General features: G+C 40.3%; 1 protein-coding gene across 4 annotated transcripts in view; it reads right to left on the bottom strand.

Annotated features, from left to right (window-relative positions):
- The window catches only part of ADGB (androglobin), a 505,879-nt gene that overhangs the window by 15,013 nt on the left and 475,738 nt on the right, over window positions 1–15,128 (bottom strand). For all 4 annotated transcript variants that reach the window (XM_073627819.1, XM_073627820.1, XM_073627821.1 and 1 more), the window contains one exon: window positions 2,045–2,135. In XM_073627819.1, the coding sequence (XP_073483920.1) occupies window positions 2,045–2,135 (91 nt within the window). The remainder of the gene's footprint in view (window positions 1–2,044; window positions 2,136–15,128) is intronic.

Genomic DNA, 15,128 nt, shown 5'->3' with positions numbered 1-15,128 from the left:
GAAGGAATTATATTTGGTACAGAATGTATTAAAACAATGCTTACACAAACAGGCAGACATATTGCAAATGCAACAGCAAGACCCACAAGGGTGGAAAGAACCTAGGCTATCACTTATTACTACTGTATTGCAGTAGGCTATAGTAGTAGGCTGTAGTAATTATAAAAGGAGTTCTGACGTTTTAGGCTTCACTGGCTCTATATATGTTTCAGGTCTGTAATGCCCTAACTAGTGAAGCCAGGATCTACAAAACTCAAATGGCTGATGCCTCTGACCCTGCATCTTTAATAACCAATCAGGCACCCCCCTATAATTCTACACAGCATCCTTATATATACCAAACCTGCAGTGAGGTAGTGTGGAAGCGGCATTACTGACTTTCCTTCTGAAAAAAAGTCGTTACACTACCTGGTTGGCATGCTGAACAAATGGCTTCACTGATTTCTGAGAAACCTGGAAAAAGTATGCAAACCAGGCATTTATGGACTTTTCTGATTGGCATGCTGAGACACTTGTAACAAGTATGCAGACCAGCCATGTGCTGAAATTTCTTATTGGCATGCTTGCTCAAGGTCAGTGAAGCTGAGGACAGTCAAGCAATTAGCATTTTCAAAAAGATATCATCATTGAATGCCTATGTATTTCTCTTCGTTCAGGTTCCCTTCCATGTAAATAATATTACAAAGTGTGTTCATTGTTTAGAAACGTTGGGGGGAAATTAACAAAGAACTCTTCTAAACATAAAAAAATTGTGATTTGTTCTCTGATCTGCCGTATCTGTGAAAGGCAGCACAGAAAACAGAGAGCAGGAGCTGCATGCTCTGATCTCAACCGTCCCTGCCCCCCCCCCCCCCCCCCCAAATCAGAGCAGGAGTTTAGAAGAAGCCTTGCTAACCCTTCAGGCTCTGCTCATGTAGTGTGATCACTACACAGGCAGAGGGAGGGACGTGAGCTGTCTACTGACAGCTTACATCCTGACAGGTCGCACCTAGTTGGAATCTGTGGTGCAAACCACTTCTGACAGTTTCCTGCTCCATTATAATGATGCAGGGGGTTTAGTTAATTCCCAAGCTTGTCTTTAAGTATAGTTTGTAAATAAATATATACAATGAACAGCCATATTTAATCATTACATACACTTTGCTTCCTTCTTATTAGTGCAGTACAGCTATGATACCTTTAGAATTCCCTTATCTCACTAAAGGTCTACTAGACACAGTGTATGTCTCCAGCCAAGAGACTTACAAGGTTCCTGGAAGCTGAAGACCACGTGATCTCTTGCCTAGGCTTAAGATAACATGATGGAGCTTGGACTTAGTTAGTCTTGCAATGTTAAAAAATAGTTACTTTCACCCCAGATAACAGTGTGAGCTAATAATACTAACCTGTGACCTATTGATTTTTGTAGAGTGGGATTTTTAATGATAGGTCCACATTTTGTTTTAGGGTGAGTACAATTTGCACACTGCATTTATAGCTAAACTCCAGGCAAAAAAAAGCTCTCCCCTGTAGTGGTGCTGTGGTCACACTGCAAGGGTTAATTGCTCATGTTTGTCTAGGGGAAAGATGAAGGGAGATATACTTACCTGACCCTACGATTCTCCCCCTACAACACCCGTCCCTGTGGTTCCTGCACCCCTGCGCTCTAGTGATCTTGAGTGATGGACAGTTTCTGACAGAAAAGAACAGTCAGTGGAGCACAGGATCAGGTGGGTATATGGCATTCTTCTCTTCCCTAGACAAAACAAGCTCTTAACTCATGGGCACAGCGTGGGCACTGCTCCACTGCTAGAGAAACCTTTTTCTTTTTTTTTTTGCTTGGAGTGGGCTTTAATTACCTACATTCTTTGAACTTCCCCTTGCTAGATCTGAAAATATCTGTTTTTAGAATACTTATTACAGATCTGTAGCAGTAGATTTATTAGTAGTTACCATCGTTAGGATGACAAATGCAAAGCCAAAAATCATATATTACTGTCTGGAAGGGTCACCTCTATTTACAAGATTTTATATTTAAGGTGTAGAAATAATTTATATAACTTACCTAATAAAAGGTGTTAAATCAAAGGGTTCTTGTTTATTAGGAGCAAGTGGATTTGGTAACACATTCTCCTGTGCTTTTGAATTTGGCAGCACTGCAAATAATTTAAAGTAGAATTCATATTTTACAATGACTTCTTTAGTGTTTGATACAAGGAACTAAAAAATAAAATAAACCTTAAAACGATTATAGATTGCAAATAATAATTTTCCACACTTTTGTTAAATTGATAATATATTATAAATTATTATATAGAAATGTGAAAGTTTGCTAGTCTGGTACCCCAGGGCATCATAACACATGGGTGCTAAGAGGGACATTTATAAGGGTAAGCAGATATTACTTTCATCTGTACTCTGCACATTGCGGCCTGCATTTTACAGCCCATTCATAAAATATGGGCTGTGGCTGGTAACATGACTTTGACATGTTACTGTGTTATATTGTGTTCTTTTTAAGCAGTGGTATGGCCACAGTAACCCCATAGCAATGCCTTCATTTTTGGATCAGCTTAGTTTTATTGTTTTTAGGCCAATTTATTTTTTAAACTCACCTTTAAATGTTGATTTACTTCATGCTGAGCTGAATATGACCTCACATTTTTGTGTTGATAGTATGATAACATACTATTACTATTTGCTTTACTAGGTGTCCCTAAATCTACCCACAGCAACTATTGTCAAGCAGATAATAAATGCTATTTTATACAACAGCTGCACATGATTGTGCATTCTTTGCACAATGCATTTTCACCACATTCAACAAGCTCTGGGGAAAATTCCCTTCCAAAGTGAACTCAGCTTTTGGTAAATCAACCCCAGAATCCCTGTTTAGGGATGAAGTATTAGAACACCCATTGTAGGATAGTTGGATTGTGAATACACATCTATCTGCTCTTTGATCAAGAAAAGAAAGATGGCACAAGGATTGGGACATCCACACCGTTAATTAGAAAAGAGCATGCAATGAGTAATAATCATAAAAATCCTAAATAAGAAATTATTTATGGAAAATTTACATATACATATGATGAAAAAAATCATAGCAAAGTTCATAAGTCCAATGGGGTGCTATGACAGCACTAGTGGCAGCTCTCTTAGGGGCAGTCTCTAGAAAACAAATAGAAAACGGCAAGGTGTGCCAAGCTTGGTGCAGTTTGTTTGGTAAAAGGGAATTTATTAAACATCAGCCTAATGGCTACTCACTTTGTGTCAGATACAATAAGGCATATAACTCCAAAAAGGTCCGTGGTCACTTGGGGGAGTCCAAGGCTATGTCACAGCGAGCTGCAGAATTGTAACAGCAGGGTAGATGGAAAAGCTGGCCAGGTCCCGCCTTCGCGGTAAAGAAACCAGCGTGGGACGCACTCGGGACAATCCGCAACCTTAAGTGACGTTGGGGCGTGTCAGATGACGTGTTTCAAAGCATCCACTTTTTCCTCAGATCTGATTGGTTATTGGGACTGTCAGTCTTATATGGGCTCGCCTGGGCTCCAACCGATAGAGAATTGCAATACAAATGTTGACGAATGGATTTAAAGGGGCCAGCACTTCAACATAGTGTGAAAGCAATACAATACATGGTCCATGACATTAATAGAGATAAAAAGAAGATCGACCAATAATAACAGGATACAAATGAACATGGATGATAGTAGTAGTAAGTAGCTGTGTTACAACCTTTGTCTACTCACTACTACTATCATCATGTTCATTTGTATACTGTTATTAATGGTCGATTTTCCTTTTATCTCTATTGATGTCACGGAACATGTATTGCTTTCTCACTATGTTGAAGTGCTGGCCCCTTTAAATCCATTCATTACTATTTGTATTGTTATTCTTTATCGGCGCAAGCCCATATAAGACTGACAGTCCCAATAACCAATCAGATCTGAGGAAAAAAACGGATGCTTTGAAACACGTCATCTGACATGCCCCAATGTCACTTCCAGTTTCGGATTGTCCCGAGTGTGTTCCACGCTGGTTTCTTCACTGCAAGGTGGGGACCTGGCCGGCTTTTCCATCTATCCTGCTGTTACACCACTGCAGCCCACTGTGACATAACCTTGGACTCCCCCAAGTGAACACAGACCTTTTTGAAGTTACATGCCTTTTTGTATCTGACACAATGTGAGCAGCCATTCGGCTGATGTTTAACCATTTGCCGACAAGCCGCCGCACTTATACAGTGGCAAGTTGGCTCTCCTGCATGAACCGACGTACCCATAAGTCGGTCCATGGATGTGAGATTGCGGGCGCGTGTCCGCGATCACTGTACACAGAGGCAGAATGGGGATCTGCCATTGTAAACAAGGCGGATCCCCATTCTGACAGGGGACATCTCAGAGATCTGCTGTTCCCAGTGATCCAGAACAGTGATCTCTGTCATGTCCCAGGCAGCCCACCCCCCCTACAGTTAGAACACGCTGATCGAACACAATTAACCCCTTGATCACCTCCTAGTGTTAACTCCTTCCCTACCAGTGTCATTTATACATTGATCAGTGCATTTTTATAGCACTGAGCAATAATGTCACTGGTCCCCAAAAAGTGTCATTTGGGGTCTGATTTGTCTGCCGCAATGTCGCAGTCATGCTAAAAATCGCAGATCACCGCCATTACCAGTAAAAATGATAAAAAATAAATAAAAGTCCCTAAATCTATCCCATAGTTTGTATACACGATAACTTATGCGCAAACCAATCAATATACGCCTATTTTTTTTATACCAAAAATATGTAGAAGAATACATATTTGCCTAAACTGATGAATAAATTCGTTTTTTACATATTTTTTTGGGATATTTATTATAGCAGAAAGTAAAAAAAAAATATTTTTTTCAAAATTGTCACACTTTTTTTGTTCATAGTGCACAAAATAAAAACTGCAGAGGTGATCAAATACCACCAAAAGAAAGCTCTATTTGTGGGAAAAAAAGGACATGGTACAACATTGCACGACCGCGCAATTGTCAGTTACAGCGACGATAACTTATGCGCAAACCAATCAATATACGCCTATTTTTTTTTATACCAAAAATATGTAGAAGAATACATATTTGCCTAAACTGATGAATACATTCGTTTTTTACATATTTTTTGGGATATTTATTATAGCAGAAAGTAAAAAAAAATATTTTTTTTCAAAATTGTCACACTTTTTTTGTTCATAGTGCACAAAATAAAAACTGCAGAGGTGATCAAATACCACCAAAAGAAAGCTCTATTTGTGGGAAAAAAAGGACATGGTACAACATTGCACGACCGCGCAATTGTCAGTTACAGCAACGCAGTGCCGTATCGCAAAAAATCGCCTGGTCATTAAGAGGGCAAATACTTCTGGGGCTGAAGTGGTTAATAAATTCCCTTTTACCGAACATACTGCACTTAGTTTGGCGCACCTTCCCGTTTTCTATCTGCTCTCTAATACCTATGGTGAGCTGTAGCTACATATGTTTAGATCTTTTGTCCAGCAGAACAAAAGATCTGATATTTACTAGTTTTTGAGGCCGGACATAGACAGTTCGAATCTCGTCAGGTTCAGCAGGAACCGGTCGAGATTCTAAGCGTGTGTAGGCAGGCTGAATCTACTAAGTTGATCGATCAATCGATCAACTTGGGTACAACCAGCCTGCCAGATTCACTTTTGATTAATCACTGTCCTCTGCTGGTGGGAACGGCTTTCTGTCAACTGTCAACACCCCCCCAGACCCCCCGCCCCCCCGCCGGGAGCAGACAATTGCTTGGCAGGCGGGATTCTCCTATCAGCACTGTCTGTGTTGATGGGGGAATCTTACAAATTTCTTTCCTGCAACCCGTGGTCTCCCTGCACGGACTCCAGGCGCATCACAGCCAGCTCTCTGTTCCACCAAGGACTACCACCCAGCTTCCAGCTCATTACAATCCACTGCTGACTGTCATCCTCTCTCTCCCCCTCACCCGCTTGTGAGTTCCATTTGTTTTACATGATATTTTACTGGTTTGGTGCTTTCTTCCCTTCCCTTCCTATTTTACAGATTGTGCATTTTCAGCACACAAATAAAAGCAGCCTTGCCAGTGTCAGCCATTTTCTGCCAATTGACATTTTTATATACCTCTGGGAATAAGTATCTTTCAATACTTCTTTTTTAACCTGGTGTATGACATTTTATCACTATAGGATGGGCACAGTGTCAGCGCTGTATTGTTTTTTGGTCAAGCTTCTAACTTTAGTTTGTTCAATGAAGCTTTGGCAATAAAACCTGGAAGCTGATTGGTTTCTATGCAGAGCTGCATCAGATTTTGTGGACAGTTTAGCGGAATGCATCAAAGTGATGAATTGAAAGGTGAAATCTTGGTGTTATAATGTTTTAGTTTTTTTTTTTTTTTTTTTAGAACTTTTAACGGTTTGAAAATGCAAATTTTTCTACATATTCTTAACAAGCATTAAAAGAGCTTTAAAACAAGGCTTCACTAAGATGTAACTGCACTTAAAGTGGTTCTAAAGGCAGAGTTTTTTTATCCTAATGCATTCTATGCATTGATAAAAAACCTTCTGTGTGCAGCAGCCCCCCTCAGCTCCCCTAATACTTACCTGAGGGGCTATCTAGCGATGTGCACGAGTGCCTCGGCTGTCTGGAACACTTCCTCCTGATTGGCTGAGATACAACAGTGGTGCCATTGGCTCCTGCTGCTGTCATTTAATGTCAGTTAATCAATGAAGAGAGAGGGGGCGGGGCCGAACCGCTCCATTCAGACACACAGAGCTGCGGCTTGGCTCGGGTTCCCCTATAGCAAGCTGCTTGCTGTGGGGGCATTTGACGGGAGGGAGGGGCTAGGAGAGCCAAAGAGGGACCCGAAAAGAGGAGGATCTGGGCTGCTCTGTGCAAAACTACTGCACACAGCAGGTAAGTATAACTTGAAAAAAAAAACAAGACTCTAGTATAACTTTAAGGTTCATTCATTCCAAAACTGATAACCTGCATTTTCCTGTACTGGATCAGTGCAGGTCACCACTACTTTTACCATGTCCCTATTCATAGTGCAATACAGCCGGGAGGTGTGGCCAGCTATTGTAAAATACTTCCAGTATTTCACTGCAGGGCACTTGAGGGTACCGGATGTAACAGCACCACAGTGCACCATGCATCTGTATGAATACATGAATAAAATTTCACCTTGTGACACTTGAAATAAAGTAAAAACAAAAAAGTGTGATGCGCTAAAACATGTATCAAAACACCCCTTACTGCAGCGCACTGCAAGGAAAAGACTGACAGCTGCCTGCACCCTAAAATGGAGCATTTAGCATACAAGCAATGTGAATAAACTCTTAAGCCTAGTACGCACTACTGGTTTTTGTTCGTTCACAACCCAGCGGGCTGAATGAAAAAAACCTGACAGCTCAGGTCGGAGTCGCTGTACCAACAATCCGATGTTAGTACAATGATCTCCCCCCACTGTTCTATTGTGTTCTGACAGGGGGATGCCCCCCCCTCACCAGAACACTCTGGTCAGCGCTCTCAGCCATTGGTTTAAAGCGCCGAGAGGGAGCCGGTCGGCAGACCTTTTTTGGTCATGCCCCTTCAGCTGGCTTCTGTCGGACCAGCTGCAGGACACATGGGCTGAATGTCGGCTGGTTTCTATTGAACCGGTCGATACGGCCCGACATTCAGCCTGTGTGTACGGGGCTCTACTCTGAAGTAATTTATTCTAAAAGACTCTAAAGTCCAGCTTCTGTCAGTTTCTAATAGCTAAAGGTGGCCGTATGCAATTTAATAAATTATTGATTCTTTTCCAATTGTTCTATAATTGACAATCTTTTTGATTGATATGCCACACAGTGGAAGTGGAATTTGAGTTAAGATATGATCATAATTTATGATTGCAAGTTATATCTGTGTTTCAACCATGCAATCTCATAATCTGATTGCTCAAAATATGATTGTATTCATGAACAAAGTATCCAAGTGCTAAAGATCAATGCAAAAGGATCAAACATTGTCCACCCTGTCTGATCAATTTAGTTTTGCTCAAATCCAATCTAGATTCTAAACTGATCAGAAGAGAAGTTATGGCTATTTGATTGTTTGCAGATTCGATCATTTGGATCATATAGCATATCAGTCGGATAATACATCGAAGTGTGAGTGCCCACCCTTAGAAACACCTGCTTGGTGTTTACATTAAAGGGCTCAGATTTCAGTGCTTCTGTAATAAAGGCTTGTTTGAAAATGCTTTTAATGCTTGTTTAAAATATGTAGATATTTTATTGTTCATATTCTGAACTCAAGTTTACTTTAAATGGGTATTAAATGATTTTTTCCCTAAGAAAAAAAGTACAAATAACATGATACAGCTAATGAGCTGGCATGCATGAGGCATGGGAGTGTCTCAGTCCCAAAATGCACGTATATACAGAAAAGATTGCCCACAGGACTTTAACGAGGCACAAACCAATAGATAGAGTTTACAAAATCTCATTTATTAATATAAAAGGAAACAAAAATGACATACATTTAAAATCATCTATAGTAGATAATCATTCAGAGGTCTCTGTGCAAGGATCACCATCATTAACAGCTTCAGCCCCGGAAGATTTTACCCCCTTCCTGACCAAAGCACTTTTTGCGATTTGGCATTGCGTTGCTTTAACTGACAATTGCGCGGTCGTGCAACGTTGCACCCAAACAAAATTGACGTGCTTTTTTTCCCACAAATAGATGGTGGTATTTGATCACCTCTGCGGTTTTTATTTTTTGCGCTATAAACAAAAAAAGTGCGATAATTATGAAAAAAACGCAATATTTGTTACTTTTTGCTATAATAAATATCCCCTAAAAATATATAAAAAAAACAATTTTTTTCCTCAGTTTAGGCCGATATATATTCTTCTAAATATTTTTGGTAAAAAAAAAATCACAATAAAGTGTACAGGTATATTGATTGGTTTTGTGCAAAAGTTATACCGTCTACAAAATAGGGGATAGTTTTATTGCATTTTTATTATTATTTTTTTTTTTACTAGTAATATTGGTAATCTGCGATTTTTATCAGGACTGTGACATTATGGCGGACACGTCGGAAAATTTTGACACATTTTTGGGACCATTGGCATTTATACAGTGATCAGTGCTATAAAAATGCATTTGTTACTGTAAAAATGTCACTGGCAGTGAAGGGGTTAACACTAGGGGGCGATCAAGGGGTTAATTGTGTTCCCTAGTGTGTGTTCTAACTGAAGGGGGGAGGATACTGTGTAGGGGAAGAGATAGATCGCTGTTCATACTGTGCATGAACAGACGATCTGTCTCTTCTCCCCTCAGAGAATCAGAAACTGTGTGTTTACACACAGAGATACGGTTCTCGGTGTACGCCCCAAGCGATCGCGGGAGCCCGGCGGTGATCGTGACCGCCGGGCACTTACATCGGCTGCGTGGGTGAGCAGGGGGCGCATGCGCACGCCTAGTGGCTGAATTTGGAGGCGACGTAACATGACGGCGATTCACGCAGCCGAGTCATGTTGCCGTAGTACAACTGTGGCTGGTCGGCAAGAGCGGTTAAATACATCAAACCTTGAATTTCCATAAGATGAATGCTATGTACTGATTCTGTACGTGTTTTGCAAGATGAATACTCGCTTCCTTGCGAGAGGTACATATGGATATCGATCAGAGAAGTCATAGAAAATTCCACAGAGAGTCAGTGGTATATCAATTGAATAGATGGGTGCTCAAAGAAAAGTGAATAAAGGGAGCCGGACACGAACCCCCAATGGTGCATATTGTTCCCCCCAGGAGTTGTGGAGAGGAGGGAGGGCAGATACTTGGCAAAGTAATCCCCTGTGACAGCAACATGCAGGGGTAGGAAAGCTCAGCGCAGGTACCAGCACTGCTGTTGAATGTGAATGGATCACAGGTACGACCAGATCCTTAAGGAAAAGGAAAATTTTCCTTAAGGATCTGGTCTACTGTCATAAAAAAATTAGATCCCCAAATGGATAAGGTGTTAACCTTTTCTTGTTTTTGTTTGTGTTTTTGGGAGTATTTTTAGTTAAGGCAAATAGGCATAGTAAATGTGGTAAAAATTCACTTTGCAGAGACTACCCAACCATGTGCAACTCAAATGAAATAAAAAAAAAAAAAATTGCTTGCACATGGTTGGATGATAGAAGTCATTTCACAAAGCTAATGAAAAGTGCCCTTCCAACGTGAACAACCTTATTTACTTTTACTAAATCAACCACATGGCTGGTTCCCTTTGCAAGGGAATTTTTCCCAGAGCAAAGTAAATGTGAAGTTTCACTTTGCAAAGACTACTCAATTATGTGCATGGAAAATATAAAAAATTGCATTTTTGCTTGCATAACTGGGTGATGGAAGTCAGCAGAGCTTCACCTTGTTCACTAAGCAATAGTCCAAATTCCCCCAAAATACAGTATATTACATAGAGAATTCAAACCAGACAGGAAATTCCTGTTTTTCAGGGCATCCACTAGACATGTGCATTCGTTTTCGTCCTAATGCATTTTCGTCCGAATTTCAGGTATTTTCGTTATCGTTTTAACAAACAATAACAGAAGTGCAGAATCCGAAAAACAAAAGATCCGACATAAACAAATGCTTTATTTTCGTTTTTGTTGCTACAACAGTTCGATATAGATAGGAGATTCGACATGATGATGACAATAACAATCTGTGTCTATCGAACCTGTGGTCGAATGTGCCTAACCTTAAGAGCCCATTCACACAGGGACGACTTGTCAGGCGACCTAGTCGCCTGACAAGTCGCCTCCCATTCTGTGCTATGGAACCGTTCTAAGGGGAGCGACGCAAGTCGCTCCAACTTAGAAAAAGGTTCCTGTACGACTTCGGGGGCGACCTGGGGCGACTTGCATAGACTTCTATACAGAAGTCGTTTTGCAAGTCGCCCGGCCAGTCGTGTGCAGGTCGCCTCGCTGAGGCGACCTGCAAGTCGTGTTGCCCCTGTGTGAATGGGGTCTAACTCTATTAGTCCAAGATTATTCTACATAGAGAGAAAAGATTCGACATAGAGAAAAAAGATTTGACGTAGGGGAGAAAATATTCGACGTAGGGGAGAAAAGATAAATAAAAATAATGATGATGATGAATGTTATTGGCTGATTGTAACCAAAGAGGAGGAGCAGTAAAATAGCTAGAACTAAGTACACACGTACTTTGGCTTATGGTGTCTGTTGAAAGTTCTAAGAAGATTCGACGGAGCAGGTAAACTATACGGTGTCGTACAGTTTAGCTGCTCCGTCGAATCTTCTTTGAACATTCGACCGACACCATAAGCCTTCAATGACAGATTTGACCTTAATTTGGATTTTCGGACGAATGCAATTTTTAGCAAAAAACAAAATAAATAAAAACGAATTTCGGGAGTAACTAAATAAATTTATTTTTCGGACGAAAACGAAATTCCGAAACAAAATATTTCAGTGTGCACATGTCTAGTCCACATGAACTGTTCTGCCAATATTATTGGAAATACAAGTATCATAATTTGTTGTGCTTAACAATATATTTAAAGTAATAGGAAAGCCTAACACTAACTATTCTTAAAAATGTTACCTCTCCCTTCCTCCTACCTATCCTGTATAAAAAAGGATGTGATTCTGTAGCTCTGGCTTCCCTGTGTCATGGAGCGCTCAACAACGGCTATGAATTTTGGGAATGGTGGCACTACCCATAGGCTCCCATGACCCAACTGTTGTCAGTGCTCCTTCCTCTCCCCTCGCTGACATAGGGGTGCTGGAGTAGTTAGTGTTAGTCTTTACTATTACTTTATTATCACTAAAGCTTTGTTATGTTTCAGTGGAATTCCTCCACTTCTGCCTCCACTCAATGTTCATTATAGTAATATACCATTAAATTACAGACACTTTAACAGAAGAATATGATTATTTACAGATAACCAAAATCAGAGAAATATTTACTGTATAATAGATTTTCCCTGGAAACATTTGTAAGCCAATAATATCTTATGTGGATAGAGACAAATAAAATCAATACTTTTCACTAAATGTATACAATTAATTAAATAGCAAAGTAAGTTATATTTGAAATCATCCCAACAATGAGTCACAGTCTTTAAAAATCTATATAAGAGCTGTGTTGTCCTGTGACAAATTCCATTGATTTCCTTGCGGTCTTCAAAGCTGCAGTGGCCAGAAAATCCCCTTATACCAGGAGGCAATCTAAACTATGAAATGTGTTCTTTTCAGGTTAAAAAAAAATACATTTCCACACATGTTTAAGTAGCCCAAGTCACAAGAATGTATATCGGCATTTAGGCAGGTATAAAAAAAAATAAAAAAAAATAGGGTTGTCCCGATACCACTTTTTTAGGACCGAGTACAAGTACCGATACTTTTTTTCAAGTACTCGCCGATACCGATTACGGATACTTTTTTTTTAATGTCACGTGACAATGTTTTTGTTTTTTTTTAACAGTGTTTTCTTTTTTTTGGGGGGGGGGGGAGAGGGGGTGAACGGTGTATGTGTGCTTTTTTTTTTTTACAATTTTTTACAATAATATTTTTTTATTCTTTATATGTTTTTTTTTTTTTTTTTTTTTTTTAATCAGCCCTGTTGGGGGGCTTTGGTGAGATATCAGGGGTCTTAACAGACCTCTGATATCTCCCCCTTGAGAGAGAGAAAGAGACAGAGGAAAGAGATTCCCCAGTCCCTTTCTCTGCAGCCTCAGCTGCACTGAGAATGATTGGAGAGAAGACAGCGGCTCCTCTCCATTCATAAACTGAGACATCGTAATCACAGGAGATTACAATGTTTCCGTTATGTGAATGGACAGAGTCAGCTGACTCTGTCCATTCACACAGCAGAGAGAGACAGCAGAACGGAGGGGGACAGAGAAGGAGAGAGGAACGGAGGGGGACAGCGGAGAGACACAGGGAAGGAGAGAGGAACGGGGGGGACAGCGGAGAGACACAGGGAAGGAGAGAGGAACGGAGGGGACAGCGGAGAGACACAGCAGAACGGAGGGGACAGCGGAGAGACACAGGGAAGGAGAGAGGAATGGAGGGGGACAGCGGAGGGGGACAGCGGAGAGACACAGCAGAACGGAGGGGACAGTGGAGGGGGACAGAAAATGAGAGAGGAACGGAGGGGACAGCGGAGAGACACAGGGAAGGAGAGAGGAACAGAGGGGGACGGCTGAGGGGGACAGAGGAAAGGAGGGGGCATGGAGGAGGATGCAGTGACAGTCAGCGGTGACCGATCACCGCTGTATGTCACTAAAGCTGCTGAAAGCCGCTGGGGGAGAATCTTGTAACTCCCCCACGCGCCGATCACAGCTGACGTGTCCAGGTATCGGGAGAAGCATCGGGAGCATTTGCCCGAGTACAAGTACTTGGGCAAATGCTCGGTATCGGTGCCGATACCGATACTAGTATCGGTATCGGGACAACCCTAATAAAAAACATAATAGCTCTTTACCAACTATAGATAATGAATATCATACGGTAATAAGGTCACCTTGTGAATTGTGTGGACTTAAAGATCCACTTAATAGGTATTGGATCCTTCCCCCATATAAATCCATTGCAAAAAGTGAAAAAAAAATCTGTGGGGAGAAAAAGAGTTGGTAGAAAAATACTTTCCCTCGATTTCCATGTTGTGTAGAGGGTGACATTAGCATCCTTTGGGTTCAGACAGTATCTCGGGTAATGCAGCATAGCTCAGATCTCATGACATGACACTACAACACAGTGCAATAGCATTTTCTCACTCATTTGGGCTACTCTCCATTCCTCAAGTTAACACCCAAAGATGCTGACATCACAATTGCCAGGGTGTTGCAAGTAGAGGCAGGGGTAAGTACAGTAATATTTTTTTTCCTACAGTTTTTTTTTCATTTGAAGCATTTATGATGGGTTTGTGTTGGGGGAATAGCCTAATAACTAAATAAGCAAACTTTGCAATTTTAGTGCACCAGCCATATTTTAACCACTTCAATACCAACATGTTTCTTCATTTTCAATAAATTGTAGCAAAAAAGGAGATCACCTTGGGGTGTACACTTTCTTAAAAAGGGCCATTTTGAGGGTCTTCATAATTCATACACTCCAGTTTTAGTTTTTTTTGCCCTGCCTTATGACAAAAGGTAAGGGAAACAGTTTATTTTTCAAAATGTTTGTTCTTTTTTTCTTCATATGGCAAAAAAGCAGTGGTTATTAAATAACCACCAAAATAAAGCTCTATCTAATATAAAATTCCTTTGGGTATACTACTGCATGGCCAAGTAGATGGCAACTAATTGCCATTTTATTCTGGCCCACTGGCTCCAATGCTTTTTGAGAAAATGACCTTGTATTAGTATTCTGATAAAGATATGTAAAGGCCCTGTCTGAATATTTCTTTTAGGTCAAAGTTTCAATGACAATGGAACTGAACAGCAGTAAGTAATCTAGTATTTTCAGATGTAAGCAAAGTCATTTTTTTCTTTCACAACATTACTGGTTTAATTCAAATAGTTTTACCAGGTCCTTCTTCCATGTTTACTTTTAGCTACATTGATGCAACAAAGTTAAAATATATAAAGCCAGTGGTGGAAACATGAATACAGAATATACAGTGCATTGAAAAAGTATTCATACCCCTTGAAATTTTCCACATTTTGTCATGTTACAATCAAAAACTTAAATGTATTTTATTGGGATTTTATATGATAGATCAACACAAAGAGGCACATAATTGTGAAGTGGAATGAAAATGATAAATGGTTTTCAACAAATTTTTACAAATAAATATGTGAAAAGTGTGGCGTGCATTTGTATTCAGCCCCCTTTACTCTGATACCCCTAACTAAAATCTAGTGGAACCAAATTTCTTCAGAAGTCACCTAATCAGTAAATATAATCCACCTTTGTGTAATTTAATCTCAGTATAAATACAGCTGTTCTCTGAAGTCCTCAGAGGTTTGTTAGAGAACCTTAGTGAACAAACAGCATCATGAAGGCCAAGGAACACACCAGACAGATCAGGGATAAAGTTGTGAAGAATTTTAAAGCAGGGTAGGGTTCCAAAAAAATATGCCAAGCTTTTAACATCTCACGGAGCACTG

The sequence above is a fragment of the Aquarana catesbeiana genome, linkage group LG04, assembly GCF_042186555.1.
Source record: "Aquarana catesbeiana isolate 2022-GZ linkage group LG04, ASM4218655v1, whole genome shotgun sequence".
In the NCBI taxonomy this organism is placed as follows: Eukaryota; Metazoa; Chordata; class Amphibia; order Anura; family Ranidae; genus Aquarana; species Aquarana catesbeiana.
This window is presented reverse-complemented; position numbering and strand designations above follow the sequence as displayed.